This window comes from Staurois parvus, unplaced genomic scaffold, assembly GCF_062004578.1.
Source record: "Staurois parvus isolate SC_StPar_1 unplaced genomic scaffold, SC_StPar_1.0 ptg000066l, whole genome shotgun sequence".
Lineage (NCBI taxonomy): Eukaryota > Metazoa > Chordata > Amphibia > Anura > Ranidae > Staurois > Staurois parvus.
The window spans coordinates 2,757,320-2,775,336 of record NW_028317862.1 but is presented as its reverse complement, the minus strand read 5'-3'; the positions used below and the strand labels follow the sequence as shown (position 1 = coordinate 2,775,336).

Genomic DNA, 18,017 nt, shown 5'->3' with positions numbered 1-18,017 from the left:
TCATTTGCAGCCAAAAGGTGTAGCTCTTAGTAACTTTTCATGTTTTTCCAAGGGACTTCCTAACCCCTGTGTCACAAAACGGCTATTTACAGAGATCACTGGCTCAAGATGCAGTTTTCACACACAAGTGATTAGGTCAAAGACATGTAACTCTCAGTCCCTCTTACAGCTCTGTTTAATGTTTCAATTAAAGACAAACAAGGATATTCAATAAAGCAATACCAACACTTTTCTGGCAGTATGGCCTCTTCAAAATGGCCTGCAACAGACTGAAAAAATACACCAGTTTTGGTAGTTTTACCAAAATGTGCAACAGATTCAGGTAGTTCTTAATAGCGTCACCTTTACAAAGTGGCATTATGGCTGCACTAAATTAAACAATAGTTACCTCTAGTTTCGAAATAATTAAGACCAACACTAAGGTGGCATACAGGGACACGCAGAGTGCCTGATCTGAATACAGTGTAGCATAGCGGCATGTTTGCCATCACTATCCCCCTCCTAACCGGTCACTGGTTGTCAAGAACATTGCTGGCTTCACAGACATCAGACTCTTAGCCTGGCCATACATTAAACAATTTTCTTGTACAATTTTCCTTTAGATTTACCAAAAAACATATAATATAAGGTCAAACCTAAACAACACTTTCAGTTGTATCCAATTAGGCAGGCCCTTGCACTACATACTTGAAGGTAAATCTAAAGGAAATTGTACAGAAAATTGTATAATGTATGGCCAGCCTTAGCAATTAGGGACTCTGCCAGTAAGCTGAGCCTGATGAGAAAGCCAAGTGACTAGTTACTGATCACATCTGCTTTTTCCTTCTGATTGACAGCAGGCAGTGTAGATTCTATAGCCAATAGCAAGGTGTCAATTGCCTATGTAATCCTCCCTCTGCCTGCTGTCAGTCACAAGGGGGTAGACTTGATGGGTAAATATTAGTTTTTGTTTGTAAAAAAATCTGTGGGCAATAGTTCCTCAACAGGGATTTACATACAAAAAAATCTCTGGGTGGTACTCACCTCCTCCCCGATGCTGTTCTCCACAGTAAGTCCTTTCAACCACCAAGCTTTCTCAGTTAACCTGGAGACTGAGACCGAGGACATATTGCAAGTAGGGGACATTACCATGCAGCTCCATACTCACAGTGTAATGATACAGAAAGTGCACATTAATGCCGCTCTTTGTATTGAAGACCACACACTGTCATGAGAAGAAAGAAAGAGAACCCTGCATGTTCTGTGACCAGCCTGAAGACAAGTGGAAAAGGTAAAAAAATGTAACGCCTTCCAGGTAGGACAGCTGGGGAGCAAGATGGTGGAGTGTGAATCCTTCCTTTAACCCCTTCCCCAAAAGGATGTATTTGTATGTCTTCTGGTTGAAGCAGGTAAAACTAGGGCCATGGCTGGAGCTAGTTTTTTTTCAGCTGGCGATGCTGAAAACTGCATAAAAACATTTTGAGCAGCTAAAAAGCTTCTGGATTGCTTTTATGTGCAGCAGAAAGTGGTTCCCTACCCTCCACCTTTCTGGGCTCTCCCATCCCACCAGGGAGCCTGAGATTGAAGCCAGCAGTTCCGCCGACTTACCATAGAGGTGACCAAGGACCAGAAAGCCCCAGATCATCTCTATGGTCTAAGAAACTGGAAGCAACAAGTATTTTGTCACTTCCGGTTTTGGTTTATGTAAGCAGGCTGGTCTGTGAAAGCATCGGATCAAACTGATCTTGGTTTGATCTGATGATTTTAAGGACACAGGAGAGATCTGGGGTCTAATAGAGTAGTAAAGAGTACATGTCATTGCCCATGCTGTTGTTCATCCCTTGTGATAGCTAAAAAGTTGATTAAAAAAAAAAATTAAAGAGACACTGTAAAAACAAAAAAATTTAAATAAAATAATAAAATTATTTTTAAAAAGCCCCCGTTCACCTGTGTGCAAAGTCAAACGCATTTGTAAATCACGCATGCATATGCAATGGTGCTCGCACCACACGTGTGGTATCGCCACAAATGCTACAACAAGAGCAATAATTCTAGCATCAGACTTCCTGTGTAACTCTAAACTGATAACCTGTAAAGGCCACGTGGACTCTAACCTGATAAAAATCTCCATAGGCAGTACAGGTTAAGTCCCGTAGTTTGGCAACATTCCACAAGTGCGTGCAATTTTAAAGCGTGACATGATGGTGCAAATATGACAGTGTAACATCATCTTTTATACTTTACCAAACAGTTGGGTATTATACTGGATTTTTATGCATTAAAATTTACTAAAGTGTCCTTTTTCCCAAAAAATTTTGTCTGAAATACCGTGTGACATAAAAAAAGTGCAACGCCCACCATTTTATTCTCTAGGGCCTCTGCTTCAAAAAATATATAATGTATATAAGTAATTTTCAAGGAAAAAAATGTTGATTTTTAAATATGTGAGAAGTGTCAGAATTGGCCCGGTGTCAAAGTGGTTAAAGATAAGTAACTGGATGATTACCTTTGCCATATTTTCAGAAGCATCCAAAACTAGGCAGACAATCCTTTCTCTGAACTGCAAAAGTGAAAAGGATGGTGGTGATGGAAGTTCTGTTCCTGACATTGGCAATGTGGACTTATAGTCATGAGAACTACTAATAACATCCCAAGTGCTACGGTAACTGCACATTTTGTTCTGCATATTTGGAGCTTCCGTTTCATGGTCATGTTCATAACAAAACTCTGCAACCTTGAAAAATCATTGAACAGTGTTAGAATATAAACAGTAAAGAATATACATAAGAATATACATAAATACAAAAGCATATAGGTATTATTTATAGTATTATATATAACTATATAGTCACTTTATATTATAAATAATACCTGCACACCTCCATAAAGATAGCTAGACAGTTAATTATTCTTCCTTAGTGTATAAATAAAGGTAGTCCTGATGCATTAAATCTACAGGGGAGTAATAGTATTTTTTGCCCATAGCAATTTATCAAGCTTGCATTTTCTAACATATGCTAGAAAACAATAGGTGAAATGCCATATGTTGCTATAAAAAACATGCCTCTTTTGAATATGTTTAAATATGAGGCCCTGTTTGATCATTTCTTGTAGACAGAAGTTGAAGTAATAATGCTTCCCCTCTGCAACTGTGTAAAAAAAAAAAGAAGTAAATTCAAGTATTCTAATTGGAATTCAGATAGCATCACAAAGGTTTACTGGGACTGTACTGTCTAATACATGGGCAATGTAATTTGCTCTCTGTGTTTCTTGTATCACTGACCATTTAGATATATTTCTCTAAAAACGTATGTAGCACTAGCCCCACAAGGGTCCATTGGTATCAACTGGTTCCTCCCTAATAGTACAGAGGCTGCCTATCCCTGCAAGCACAGTTCATTCACACCTGTTCCAATAACACTGTCTAGGCCAGTCTTTTTCAACCAGGGTGCCTTTAGCTGCTTTCAAGGGTGCCTTTGCAAAATACCTAATAAGTGGCCAAACATTGCACACAAGTCAGAGGATGGATCAGCCTGCCTTTTAGTGACACAAAGTCACAGGTTTTCATTGTGCACTACTACAACCTTCTAGCCACCAGTGTCCTAACAACCAGTGACTGCCCAGTTGATAAGGAGGATGTTTGGTGCATGCACAGCACCCCTCTACTCTGCCCCTCTCGATAAGCACCGGGGTCACATTATCTGAGTAAGGGAGATAAACTGAGGCAGAGGGGAAACATTGGAATACTGGTCATTACCAGTGTACAAAGGTGGATTTGCTTTGGAAGAATAAATCACCTTTACAATTGGGTGTCCTACACATGTGAATGTTACTATGTCATTTAAAACTGTAAGTTTAGTTTTTTATATTTTACAATGGGGTGCCTTGATATTGTGCATAATTTTAAAAGGTGCCTTCACTTAAAAAAGGTTGAGAATACACTGGTCTAGGGGATGTCTTTTTAGATTTATTGCTTGAAAAACCTTTAACAGGAGAGGGGTTACGGCATACTCCAAAATTATTATCACAGTAGCCAATTAGAGAAAAATCTTCTCCTTGAAATGTTACCAAACCTAGGACCCTGCTTTCACTATATCTGGTCTCCCACAGTACACATAACATGGAAATGCAATTTTTTAAAATATAAACTGCTAAATACCTTTTCTCATCAGCAGTATATAGCAGTTTTGTGACTTCTATCAGTGTCCAGCTGAGCACTGGTTAAAGCTTGTAGGAGGAGTTTTCATTCTCCTCTCACTGCCCTATGAGATTGCATAACCCTCGAATCTGTGTCTGGACTGATTGTCCCTGAGCTGATCACATGCACTCTCCCAAGAAAAAGCAAAAAAACTCTCTAGCAATACACACCAAATGGAACATGTGCAGCTTGCCCCCAAGGCTCTGTTCTATCAGGAGATTAAATGGGGAATGTGGAAGAAGGGGAGGATCAGAGAACACAGGATCAAACATTTTTTACACAATGAAGAGGATTAACACCTTAGGTTCCACAGTGAGTATAACAAGTATGTTTTACTGCATATACAGACTGATTTTACAGTTGTGGGTTTAGTAACACTAAGTATTTGTGAGGATTGGACAGTCTAAGCTCTCAAAGCTGAAGACCATGAGGCAAGTTTCTTTGGCATCTGGTTACCTTGCACCTATGCACAACTACTGGTATCCAATGTAATTTCTAGAACACTGCACAGTCACAGGGATCAATTTAGGGTCTTTACTCACAAATCCCTAGGATAGCTTCCTCTTTCCAGCATCCACTGGACTCAGTCCAGTTAGTGAGACAATCCTTCTCTAGACCATATCCCTTGTAATGAGCTTCTAGGAAGATCCATCCAGTCCCTTAGTCCTGACACTGCTGAGACCTCAAGAACAGTTACACAGTCCATGGGCTGTCTGAGGCTCTGGAACCCTTTTGGGGAGAGAGAACCCAGCTCCTCAGTGCTTCAGACTATTTATCACCTTCTCAGCCCCCTTCTGGACACTACTCGCCATAGATTGGCTGGAGCATGATAAATATTCAAGCTGGTTAGTGACATCTCCTTCCCTAAGCTCTGGAAGCTTCTTCCAGAGGCAAGGGGAAGCAGTCAAACTCACAGTCTATGTAACACTGAACAGACTATGACAAATGATCATTGCTGCCTTGATACAGAAGATGGCAAAGAATAAATTAACCAAGCATCCTACACTAGGAGGATACTACACTTGTGTAGTCAAAGTATTGTGTTTCTAAATGCATACAAATACAAAATTGAGGATTACTTCTGATCAAACTGAGAATACTGCTCTAGCTTCTAACTTACGAAGGTCTAAACTCTAGTGTCTCTCTGACAAGTTTGATCCCCTCTTTCTATTTCCATTTATTTTGGAGGATATAGGTAGTGTGATAATGTTTGTCATTTTCTAATGCGGTAGAGGATTATTGATCTACAATCGTTCTGTTTCATGTTATATGTACTGTATCACTTTGAATTGTTTTTATTCATCTTAGGATAAATTCAATTAAATCTTTACGCATCTAAGAAAAACAAAACAAAACTGAGAACAATAAAACTGATTATTGATATTGTACTCATCAGGTTCACAATACTGATTCAGTATTTAAAAGAAAACTTTTTTTTTATTTATTAGTTTGCAAAGTGAACTTAGTTAACTTACTTACCGAAGATAGTGCTTGCATATACATTATGGACGATTTCGCATTCTGGGTACTGTTAGCTAAAAACAGGCATCCCTCTTCTAAATTCCCTGTCTGAGGGTCAATTATGCAATCTCCGTCCGAGCAGGCATTTTTCTTACAAATATACATGCCAGCTAGATCTGTGGAACATCTAGAATGAAAATACAGCATCTCAATAAAAATGTGACTTTGAATCATCATTCCTCCATGGCAAGTGTTCTCATCTTTTGTGAGCATTTGTTTTCTATACACAGGGAAAGTTATAATATGACAGGCTATGCTGTTTAAAGTCAAATTGTCTGATAATACAAATCTCAAAGCAAACATACAAACATATAAGGCTAAGTTCACACTAGCTTTGTAGGTAGGCGTTTGAGGGGCGTTTTTAACGCTCCTCAAATGCCTATGAAAATTATACACATGCCAGCACACAGTGCTGTTCACACTGAAGCGTTAGCGTCGTGGAAAAATTGACGCCACATTATTATTATTATTATACAGGATTTATATAGCGCCAACAGTTTGCTCAGCGCTTTACAATATAACGGGAGACAATACAGCAACAATACAGTTCAATAAAAGAGGGATAGGAGGGCCATGCTCCTTGGAGCTTACAATCTAGGAGATGTCGAGTCAGGAGGTGTTGAAGCCTTTCAATGCCTCCCATTCAAGGCTATGGTGATGCTCTTCAAATGCTTGCTAGGCTTTTGCGGGGCGTTAATACCATTAACTTCATTATAGGCGTTTGTGGTGCGGCTTTAAAGCTTGGAACACGCCTATCAAATGCCTCAAAAATGTGCATAGGGCATTTGGGAAGCATTTGAGGAGCATTAAAAATGCTTCCCTAATGCCTGTCAAATGCTATAGGGGCGTTTGGGAAGAGTTAGAAATTAGTCAAGTGTGAACGAGCCCTAAGTATGGTGTTTGTAATTCACGACAGATAACCTAAAAGCAATGTTTCAGCTGATAAGCTGTAATTAGGCATATCTAAGGAAAAATTAATGAACATTATCATGTAGATGTCAAACAATTCAGTTCTTAACACAAGCGATTGAAAGTTCAAAATATTGGACCCAATGAGTGTGTGTATCATCCAGAATGCCTGGCAAATTTCCCACTCCTATCAGTGATCCTCTAGATAAACTCCTCTTCCCTTTCTTGACCTACAGTAACTTATTCAATACAATTTATGAAGGTCCTGATGAAGGAGGAGCTGTATTGTCCCCGAAATGTGTTGGCTGTTATTATATGACTTTTTTTAATCAACAACTAAAGTTAAAGCGGAGTTTCACCCAAAAGGGGAAGTTCCGCTTTAAAGGTTGGTCCCCCACTCCCTATTAAGAATTGGCACCTTTGGGGAGCGGGGGGGGGCGGAAGTTGTCCTCCTACCCTCCCTCCCTGAAGTCTTGTGGGACACGTGACAGGTCCCAGAAGATGACGGGGCCATTCAGGAAGCACAGCACTACTCGCGTATGTGCAGTGGGCACTTGGCTGTGAAGCCACAAGCTGTCACAGCCGGGTGCCCACACTGAAGATGTCGGCGCCTGGAATACAGGACGGCTGGTGAAACGGGCTGCGGCAGGAGCAACGCGGGATCGAGGGACAGGTGAATGGTTGTTTTTTAAAAGTCAGCAGCTACAGTTTTTGTAGCTGCTGACTTTTATTTTTTTACAGAGTGAGTGGAACTCCGCTTTAACTTAGACTCTTTTTTGGTCTGGTGCTCCTTTCTGTGTTTTTATATTTTTCAATCTGATCTTGTCAGCTAAGGCTAGAAAGAGACATTACTTGAATTACCTTGTAGCTTTCATTTTGCCATTAACTGAAACATAAAATGGTTCTTCATAGCTGTATTCATCAAATACTCCCCATCGGAAGTGAGCCCATTCATGGACAAATACCTTCTCTAGAAAAAAGAAAGACAACTGCAGAAAAATCGTATATTTAAAAAACAAAAATAAATAAATAAAAAGAACCTACTGTAGGACTGGGTCTATGTTGTGTTTCATTGATACAAGTAAAATACGACTTTAGGTTAATCGACTTGTATAATTTATAAATGAAGTGTAACGCCTATATTACCTGTATCAATGCTACAATATATATAGCATGGTTCCTTACCCCCTAACCACCAATCATTTTAGATTTAGACATCAGCAAAGGAAACTACCTACTTCAAAGTGTATTTTTTAATTTCTAATATATTGGAATGAAATTACTGAGTTCTAGCCATCAGCCACTCATGGAGGCCTTGTGAATAGTGAAGAGTCTCTCCAAAGGTAAAGTTGTAATGCAGGGACATCTAATTTAGGGCTACATTCACATACACTAAACTAACATTTCCACTTATGTTTTAGAAGCTGATGACCAGTAGAATGTAAAATGCACCTGAGTGGCCCCATGATATTTTCAATGGTCTTAGCACTGTACACTCTGAAGATATCCAGTATGTTGTAACAGTATCTGCAGGGTCTTACCACGGAGACCATAAACCAAAAGAAGATTATCATCAATTAAGAAGTCAGGAGTAAAATGTATGTATCGTCCTTCTTTTCCACATCCTCCATAATGTAATGTATAAGGATCATTTCCACAATATGCATTTGGTTTGTTGACTATTATGCTTGCCTGAAACAATTAAGAGTACAAAGAATAAAAATAATTCACATGGGAATAATAAGATTTACATTATATTTTCCTAAAGCGTATCTAAACCCAAAATCTATAGAGGGATCAATGATTGCCACCCTGGCTGAACTACAAATACAGTATGTCTGCCTTTGCTCAGCTCCATTAAATGGGAGGTGGCGTAATTAGTAGGTTACAGAGGAAAAATCACATTGTTTTTGTTCACAGCTGAGCTGACAATGAGTGACAAGGACACTGTATTTCTGGCAAGTTCAGAAGACATTTTCTGTACTTGCTAAAAATTTTCTTAGCCTGAAAAATGAAAACCAATGCAGCCACCATATTTAATGACTGCACAATATAGTACTTGTGTTCATTTAAACTTAAATAAATGAGCTGATAAAATGTCAGTATCACAGTGTGCAGGCTGCCCGTTTCTCTTCTCCTCTCCCCACTGCAGCATCCCCCTCCTCTCCCCCCTCTCATCCTGTCACGGCCCTTTGATGCGGGCCGTCCAGGATGAGAGGTGTGACTTTTGTCACTCCCCCATCTCCTATCTCTCCCCATCCTGAGCAGCCGGAGGGAGAGCGAGGCGGTGCCCCGCTGAGAAGCCCGCACTTCCCCGACCACTCGGCCGAGAAAGGGCAGGCAACTCAACGGGGTTTCCCGCACTTGCACTCGTCAAATGACAAAGGCCGCGTTCCCGAGAGGACGGTCCGAGTCAAGGGGGCGTGCCTCGTTGCCCGGCAACAAGGTGCTGGGCCCGACATTGCCAGGGCAACTGGGAAGCGTCCTGGCTGGCCTTAAAGAGGCCAGCTCGGGACCTGGTTCTCTCTCTTCCTCGTGTTCATCTTCTGTTTCTGCCACTACTTGGCTCGCAAGCCGCTGGGAGGTCTGGGTGGGGACTGGGCCTCCGCAGCCATCCCCGCTGAGCACTCTGCAGGAGACCCCCGCTAAAAGGTCAGGACTATTATCCACTGCCCCTCTGCTAATACTATGGGGCCCAGATTACCCGCTGTGCTGTGTGCTAGAACTGCTTTGCTGTGGGCCCCACGATACCCTGCCTAATACTCTGTGGTCCGGATTATCCGCTCTTCTGTGTGCTGAGAAGGTTCGCCCCTCCCCTGCTGTCGCCTGTTGTGAGCCCAGATATCCCTGGAAGCTGCCTGCTGCTGAGTGTCTGCAAGCCGCCTACCCCCCTGGAAGCCGCCTGCTGCTGAGTGTCTGCAAGCCGCCTATCGTGAGTGTCCCTAGAAGCCACGAACTGCCCCTATTGTGCGCTCAGACCACCCTTGCTTGAACCGCCCCATTGCATGTCCGGATTATAGCTACCTGGACTGCCCTCCTGAGTGCTTGAGCCATAGCTACCTGAATCAGGCCCCACAGCCAAAGCCCCCGCAGAGTCCCTGAGAACCTGGTGTTGTCCCTAGAGAGCTGTGTGGGAGCTGTGCTGAGGTCAGACCCCCAGCCAAAGTCCAGCTGAGTCCCCGTGAATATGGTGTTGTCCCTAGAGAGCTGTGTGGGAGCTGTGCTGAGGTCAGACCCTCAGCCAAAGTCCCTCTGAGTCCCCGTGAGCCTGATGCTGTCCCTAGAGAGCCTGCTTACCGTGAGTGTCCCTACAAGCCGTATGCTGTGGAGTGCCATGAACTGTCCTAATTGAGTGCCTTCCATAGTTCAATAAAGTTTTGTGTGCTTACCATCCTCTTTGTGCGTTCTGTCCTGCCTATGCTACCGTCACAATCAGAATTAACATTCAAATATTGTCAGGATATACAAATACTGTATATAGTCCAAAATACCAGGACACTGTCTGAATTCATGGAAACCATTTAGTTATATAGCCGAATAAAACTATACTCCATGCTTATGCCTTTTGGCCAATCCAGGCCTTACAGGATGAGTTCACCTTTGGAACATATTCCACCGGGTTTTAGGTTTCTGAGTACCTTATCTAGTCATTACTGTTCAGAGGTCACAGGACATTTGCCAAGTCTTTCCTGTCCTTGGCGAAAGTTCGGAGAGAGGAGTATCTAGTACCCCACTGATGCATGAATCTGTGCCTGCACAGCATTGTATGGTGATGTGCTGATCGCATGATATAAAAAAGGCTTTCAGAATAGAGAATTAAAATAGACAATAGATTTCACTATGTTTACATGTAAAGAGACTTTCAGAAGGCTCTCCCACAGGTTTTGTCACTCCCCTCCAGCCTGTTTCTATGGCGTGTATGTGCTGGGACTAACAGAGGTGAAGTCTCCATCAATCAACATCTTATATCCTGCCCCCATAATTTTTAGCAATATGAGGATATGACGGAGTAGGGAAGGGGAGTGTCATCTATCACTGTTTATGTCCATAGGTGTCACTGTATAGTCATATGGGCTTCACAGATTAAAAAAAAAGGAGCAAATGAACAGTTTAGATGGGAACTGAAATTGATGCATGCTCAGTAGATGTCAAGAGCTGGTCTACACAATCTCTGGCTGCAGCAGGGACATCAAGGAGGGTTGGACAATGAACAGCAGGATCAACCAGGATTTCTGCAGTCTACAGAAAACACATTTTCTAGTGGTTGAGTAAATATGAACATAATGTAATATAGCATGTATTATTAGTTTTTGATTTGGATTTAATGTCACTTTAACCACTTTACAACCATGTTATAGCCGAATGACAGCTACAGCGTGGTTGTCCAGCTCTGGGAGGGCATCAAATGACGTCCTCACAGACTACACCCCCTGTGCGCACTCGGCTCTGTCAGTGAATCTTTGCCCTGATTATTCGTGCCCTGATCATCAGTGCCCATCAGTGCCACCCAGCAGCGCTCATCAGTGCCACCCAACAGTTGCGCTCATCAGTGCCTCCTCATCAATGCCCACCAGTGCAGCCTATCAGTTCTGCCAATCCATGCCACCTCATCAGTGCCCATCAGTGCAGCCTCCCTTTTGCTCTTTATTTAGAATTTAATTTTGCACATTAGGTTGTGCTGCACTAATTTTGATTTGGATTATTTATTAGGTTATGTGGAAGACCTATTGATGTTCAGCATTTGCATCCTATTTTATACACATATTGATTTCGTTTTTGGTTTCTATTTGGATGACAGCACAGATTGACCCAGTTTGTTATTGTTTAATTTGTTTTGTGTAATGGTTGTGACCTACATTACTGTTATGCATGTCAATCATCACCAGTTTTAATAATACTTAACCTTTATTACAATATCCAATGAAAGTATTTTCTTAAAAACTATGCACGTTTTTTTCATTAATATTTTCACCTTTATTTCCTAGATTGAAAGGTGACAAGCAAAATTCACCATTTCACCACACTGTCTCAAAAAGGTAAAATCTAAACATACAATACCATCTGATATGCTTCATGCCCCGGCTTCTGCAAAAAGTATGATTTCCAGCTGGCTGGTATAATAATCTTCACTTCTCTGTAAAAGAATCTTCTTTTTGTGGCATTAAATAAGTGATGTGATGCTTCTGTTATCATATTCTGAAAACAGATATATAAAAAATCAGTGCAACAAAATGAATAAGTAAAACACATTATTTTAAACGTGAAGTCAAGAAATGGAAACAATGGCTTTTGGTCAATTTTACTGATGTCTTAAATAATTTTATTATGTATAAAATGTTTATTTTACAGTTTGTTTTTTTTTGTTTACAAACGATTTTATTATATGAAAGTAGAGTGTAAAACAACAGTACATTTACAAATGATACAGTAGAAACAAGGCACTTCTGAAAAGCACAATATAGAAAAAGATATTAATGTAAGAAAGAGAAGAAACAAAAAGAGCAGATTGTTAGTGCATGAGATACAAAGCTAATAAGGTGGATTGAGAGATAAATCTGTCAACAGTATATGCCAATCAACTTTCAGTAGGGATGTTGTTAAGTATGCAATAAATGTCTATAATCTCTCCATGACTCCCACTTTTTATCAAACAAGTGCATCTTATCCAGTAGGGTATAATGAATACGTTCCATGAGCATTACAGCGTCTATTCTGTGTAAAACGGAGGCTAAGGGTACAGAATTGGACCTCCAATGTAAGGCAATAGACCATAAAGTAGCAATACATATAGTATGTATTAATCTCATAGTGGCATCAGAGACCCCCGGAATATGAGCTCCCAACAAGCAAGTCTGTAAAGACAAACGTACCGGGGTACCCACCAGTGAGGTAGCCACCTCAGATATCTTGCGCCAAATCATTGATATGGACGGACAATCCCAAAATACATGGACCAGAGTGCCTGTGAGGCCACAGCCCCGGAAACATAAAGGGGACGTTTGTGGGAACAGTATATGTAGTCTGGAAGGGGTATAATACCATCTGGTTAGAACCTTGAGGGCCGTCTCACGAACAGAGAGGGATTGAGAACATTTGCATATGTTATCCACCATGGAGTCCCAATCCTCATCTGAAAAAGTGATACCACAATCCTTCTCCCATTTTTGTTTATATAGAGGGGGTGTAGGAAATAGGCAAATCAAAGATTGTTGGTAAAGATCAGATATGAGACCCCTACCACGAGGAGAGTCCCGGCAGATACGTTCAAAAAAAGAAATCGGAGAAGATGGTGTAAGGCCAAAATGTGAACCGAAAAAATGTCTAATATGTCGGTAACGATGGTATTCACGAAGAGGGATATCAAAAAGCATACACAGCATATCAAAGGTAATATAAGATCCTCCTCTTTGAAAATCTGATAATCTGATAAGAGAGCGGTCATACCACCAACAAAATGTTTGAGGAGAAGAAAAAGCTGCAATAAACGTAGGATCAGCAAAAAATGAAACACCTGGGGGAGTAGAAGAGAGCAGATGCAATTTAAATTTGTATTTTGACCAAAGTGTCAGTGAGTGGGTCACTATGGAGTTATGGAAGGTGAGTGAGCGAGGGGAAATTTTGGACCACAAAATACCCGGTAAATAGAATGGGCGTATAGACTGAGATTCAAACTTGATCCATGGAATCTGAGAGTTAATAGTTGCCCATTGTAATAGTTGTTTTTACAGTTTTTTTTAAACAATAGATTGTATGGAATTTTACAATGAGCAGGAAATACAAACAACCAAGGCACAATACATGAAAGACCATAGGGAAGGGTTAACAAAAATAATTACAGATGATAGCATATGATAGAGCTCATGCTAGAGCAGTGATTCTCATCCTTTTTTCAGTCAAGGCAACTTTAAAATTATGGACAGCCCCGAGGCACCCTATTCTAATCCATAATTTTAAAAGGGCACCCCATTCTAAAATGTGAACTATTCTAACAGCAACATCCACACATGTAGGACACCCAACATTAGAGGTTATGTATTTTTCCAAAGCAAATACACTTTTGCACACTGGTACTGACTAGTATTCCAGTGTTTCTCTTCCCCCTCAGTATTTCTCCATCCCTGAGCTAATGTAACCGCAGCACTGATGGAGAGGGGCAGGGGAGGGTCAAACTAGGATGCTGTGCAGGCAGCTGACATCCTCCTTATCAACTGATGTCATTGGTTGTCAGGACACTGGCAGCTAGAAGGTTGTGCTGGCGCACAATGAAAACCTGTGGCTTTGTGTAACTAAAAGGCAGGCTTGTTCCACCTGCTGGCTTGTATACAAGTTTTGGCCAATTTTTAGACATTTTGCCAAGGCACCCCTGAAGAATCCTCAAGGCACCCCAGAGTGCCTGGGCACCCTGGTTGAGAAAGGCTGTGCTAGAGTGTCAATGTGGAAGAGCATTCAGTATGTAGTAACATAAGCTACTCATGGGTCTACATATAGTCATGAGTATCTGTATATTGATTGTGGAAGTTTTGTGATGGAGGTTTGTTTTACATACAAATATTTAATACTGGGTTCACGCATATTATGAAAGTGTTACTTAAAGTGGAGCTCCACCCCGAAAGGGGAAGTTCCGCTTTAAAAACTGGTCCCCTGCTCCCGTTAGGGATTGGCACCTTTGGGGAGCAGGTACCCGAAATTGACAATTACCCGCTCCCACTTCCACTGTGATCACCTAGGCGATCAGAAGCTGAAGTTGTCCTCCTAACCCTCCCTCCCTATAGTCTTCTGGAACACGTGACAGGTCCCAGAAGACTATGGGGCCATTCAGGAAGCGCAGCGCAACTCGCACATGCGCAGTGGGCACCCGGCAAGCCGCAAGCTGTCACAGCCGGGTGAAGATGCCGGCGCCTGGAACACCAGATGGCTGGGGAAACGGGCTGCGGGGAAGATACCGTGGGATTGTGGGACAGGTGAGTGGCTGTTTTTAAAAAGTCAGCAGATACAGCTTTTGTAGCTGCTGACTTATTTCTTCACAGTGCGACTAGAAGTCTGCTTTAACCCAGGATCCTGCATTCACTATATTTGGTCTCCCACAGTACACAGAAATTACATTTTTTTTAGTAAATATAAACTGCTAAATACCTTTTCTCAACAGCATTTAGAACAGTCTTGTGACTTCTATCAGTGTCTAGCCAAGCACAGCTTAAAGTTTGTAGGAGGAGTATTCATTTTTCTCTAGGAGGATGCAGAACCCCTGACCTCTGTCTGGACAGTGCTGATTGGTCCCGTGCTGATCACATGCACTCTCCCAAGAAAAAAAAAAACACCTTTCTAGCAATACACACCAAACTTATGTGCAGAGTGACTCCACATGATATGTCTTATCAGGAGATAAGAGGGGGACATTTGAAAAAGGGGAAGATCAGAGAAGTCAGGATCAAACAACCTTTGTACACAATGCCGACGATTAACCCCTTAGATTTCACAGTGCGTATAACAAGCATGCTTTACTGCATATATAGACTGATTTTACGTTTGTGGGTTTAGTAACACTTTAAATAATTATTGCTCTTCAAAGAGCACTCCCAGTACTAACTGCTCGAGTTTTGATGGTCTTAACATAGCTGAAAGTCCAGCCAGGGCAGTATGTACAGAGAAGGGAAAGGAGATGGGTTGTACCTCATCTAACACATCAGCTATGTGTATTCTGAGCTCTTGCTATTGAGATCTGCTCATACCACAGCAAAGCAGTAAATCCATTCTTCCAAAAAAAGACAAAGTAACCTAGAGGTCACAGTGAATTCTTAGTAAATGTGAAACATGCAGTAGTATAAAAGAAAAAAATTTAAATACTTGTCCTTTAAAAGTATCCACTGTGTCGTTGATTTGGCGTACGAATTGCTGAATTTTACGTTCTTTATCTAGCCCTGGTTTTCAATCACTGCTATGGGGGTCTTATAACTCAAAGAGATGTCCACAATTAGTAGTAGAAGGAATCCAACAGATCAGGTTATCAATTACATTTGTTAATATTTATTTTAATAGCAAAAGAGTAGCTGTTTGCATGGATCAATAGTCAATGAGAATGAAAGCTTAAGTCACCCTTGGTCACTATTCAGTTCAAGTTTAAATATTTTTGCTTCAAATACAGACAGTCATTTGGTAGAGGCTTTGATGAGATCTTTTACAAAACATAGGGTATGGGGCTGCAACCTACTTGTCTGCCATGGGGGCAGAAAGGTGGCACACGAACAGGGGTGGACTGAAAAAACGATGGGGACCCTGGGCAATAGGGGATCATGGGGCCCCTGTGTCCTTGCCCAAACTCAAAAAAGCCTATGAAAAAGGTACCAGGGGCATCGCATGGGGCCCCCTACTGACCCCGGGCCCTTGGGCAGTGCCCGAGTTTCCAAATGGTCAGTCCGCCCCTGCACACGAACCCCCATTTTTCATACAAGAGCTGCTGGGCATTATGGAGGGCCTTTCTTGGAGGGATGATTGCACTTTTTTGTGGTGGTCACAAGCAGAAAAGCATTTTTATTGCTACAAAAATGACATGGTAACATGAAAGCAGCGCAACATGATAATTACTCAGGCACTGTGGGGTTTATTTACTAAAGCTGGAGAGTCCAAAATCAGACTCCCTTCTGCATAGAAACCAATCAGCTTCTAACCTCAGCTTGTTCAATGAAGCTTTGGCAATGAAACCTGGAAGCTGATTGGTTTCTATGCAGAAGTGAGTCTGATTTTGCACTCTCCAGCTTTAGTAAATAAACCCCTGTATGTCTAACAAAGCATCAAGGACAGATGACAGGCAATTACTATACAGATTTCAACTACACAAGACAATGTTTATTTACTAAAGGCAAATAGGCTTTTCACTTTGGAAGTTGCACACTGCGGTGATGCTATGTTGACTGCCATCATTAAGTCATGTGCAAGTAAAAATGTTCATTTTTTTCCATTTTTATTGAACTTGATTAGGTATTTTTTGCAAAGTGATACACATTCGCCAAGCTCTAGGGAAAATTCCCTTGCATAGTGCAACTTTCTTTTTTTAAAGTGAACAGCCTATTTGTTTTTAGTAAATCAACCCCTAAATGGTGGGTAAATGTACCCTAAACCTGGTCTGTGCCTCTTATAGTTATAGATAGCACCTTACTTCACTTTACTAGTTAGACATGGTAATTAGCTAGATACATCCAGATTTCTCAGCGGAATATCGTTAGAGCAGAGGTCTTCTTCATATATACATGCTATGGAAACACAACATTGTTAATCAATGAAAACATCAGGAAAGTCTCTTACCTTGAGATTAGTGATGATCTGTGGATTCTCTGGAACTTGTGAATAAATAGCTATAAGTATGTTTTCATAGCCATGATCTCTAAGTTGGACATTTACTGTTGCCTGCATGTTGCAGTGGAAGCCCTGCATTAAAGACAAACTTAGGAGATAAAATTCTATGTGCATCATCACTGGAATCCTTCATACTGTTCTGCTTTGAAGAACACTGTCTCATGGATGTGTTGTGTAAATTAGGGTGTGCCTGTCTCAGAGACAGGTTTGGGAGTTGTTATTTGAGAGACGCTCCTGATTTCCTCATTTTCCTTTAGTTGCTTATTCATCATGTTTAGCTGTAGGTTTTTCATAAAGGGGTTATGTCTCCTACATAATTGATCCTTACATTATCACATGTAAAAGGCTGAAGACAACAATGAATCTCTGAATCTGGTGCTCAAGTAGTCAGTTTTTTCCAGCAAAAGATTTTGCTGTAGTACAGATGGATGGGTTATTGTAACACGACATAGAATCATAGATAGTTTTGTCAATTCCCAGAATGGGAATTATACTTAAAATATTATTGGAACCATAAGAAATTTTTTTGCAAAACATATTGAGCACAATAAAAAAAATACAATATTTGCATATTATTTAGTCTGTGAAAGTTATAGGGGTATATATACTAAAGCTGATTCAATCAGAATCTCGTGCACCTCTGCATGGAAACCAATTTGCTTCCAGGATTTATTACTAAAGCTTAATTGAACAAGCTGAGGTTAGAATTTGATTGGCTACCATGCACAGGTGCACGAGATTTTGAGTAAACCAGCTTTAGTAAATCTCCCCCATAGAGTCTACAAACTATAACACACACACATACATATATATATATATATATATATATACATACATACACACTGCTCAAAAAAATTAAAGGAACACATCAGATCTAAATGAGGAAAAATTTCATGCTGGATATCTATACTGATATGGATTGGGTAATGTGTTAGGAATGTAAGGATGCCCCATCGTTTGATGGTAATGAAAATTATCAATCTACAGAGGACTGAATTCAAAGACACCCTGAAAATCAAAGTGAAAAAATGATGCAGCAGGCTAGTCCATTTTGCTGAAA

The 18,017-nt window shown here is 40.9% G+C and overlaps 1 protein-coding gene across 1 annotated transcript in view; it reads right to left on the bottom strand.

The window, feature by feature from the left end:
• The window catches only part of LOC149469601 (calcium-activated chloride channel regulator 2-like), a 36,984-nt gene extending 19,714 nt beyond the window's left edge, over positions 1-17,270 (bottom strand). Inside the window, exons 1-6 of the mRNA XM_089668891.1 lie at positions 16,907-17,270; positions 11,666-11,803; positions 8,149-8,299; positions 7,469-7,577; positions 5,657-5,825; positions 2,486-2,713 (exon numbers count right to left, since the gene is read on the bottom strand). Coding sequence (XP_089525017.1) covers positions 2,486-2,713; positions 5,657-5,825; positions 7,469-7,577; positions 8,149-8,299; positions 11,666-11,803; positions 16,907-17,074 — 963 coding nt within the window. The 5' untranslated portion in view covers positions 17,075-17,270. The remainder of the gene's footprint in view (positions 1-2,485; positions 2,714-5,656; positions 5,826-7,468; positions 7,578-8,148; positions 8,300-11,665; positions 11,804-16,906) is intronic.
• Positions 17,271-18,017: the final 747 nt, after the last annotated feature.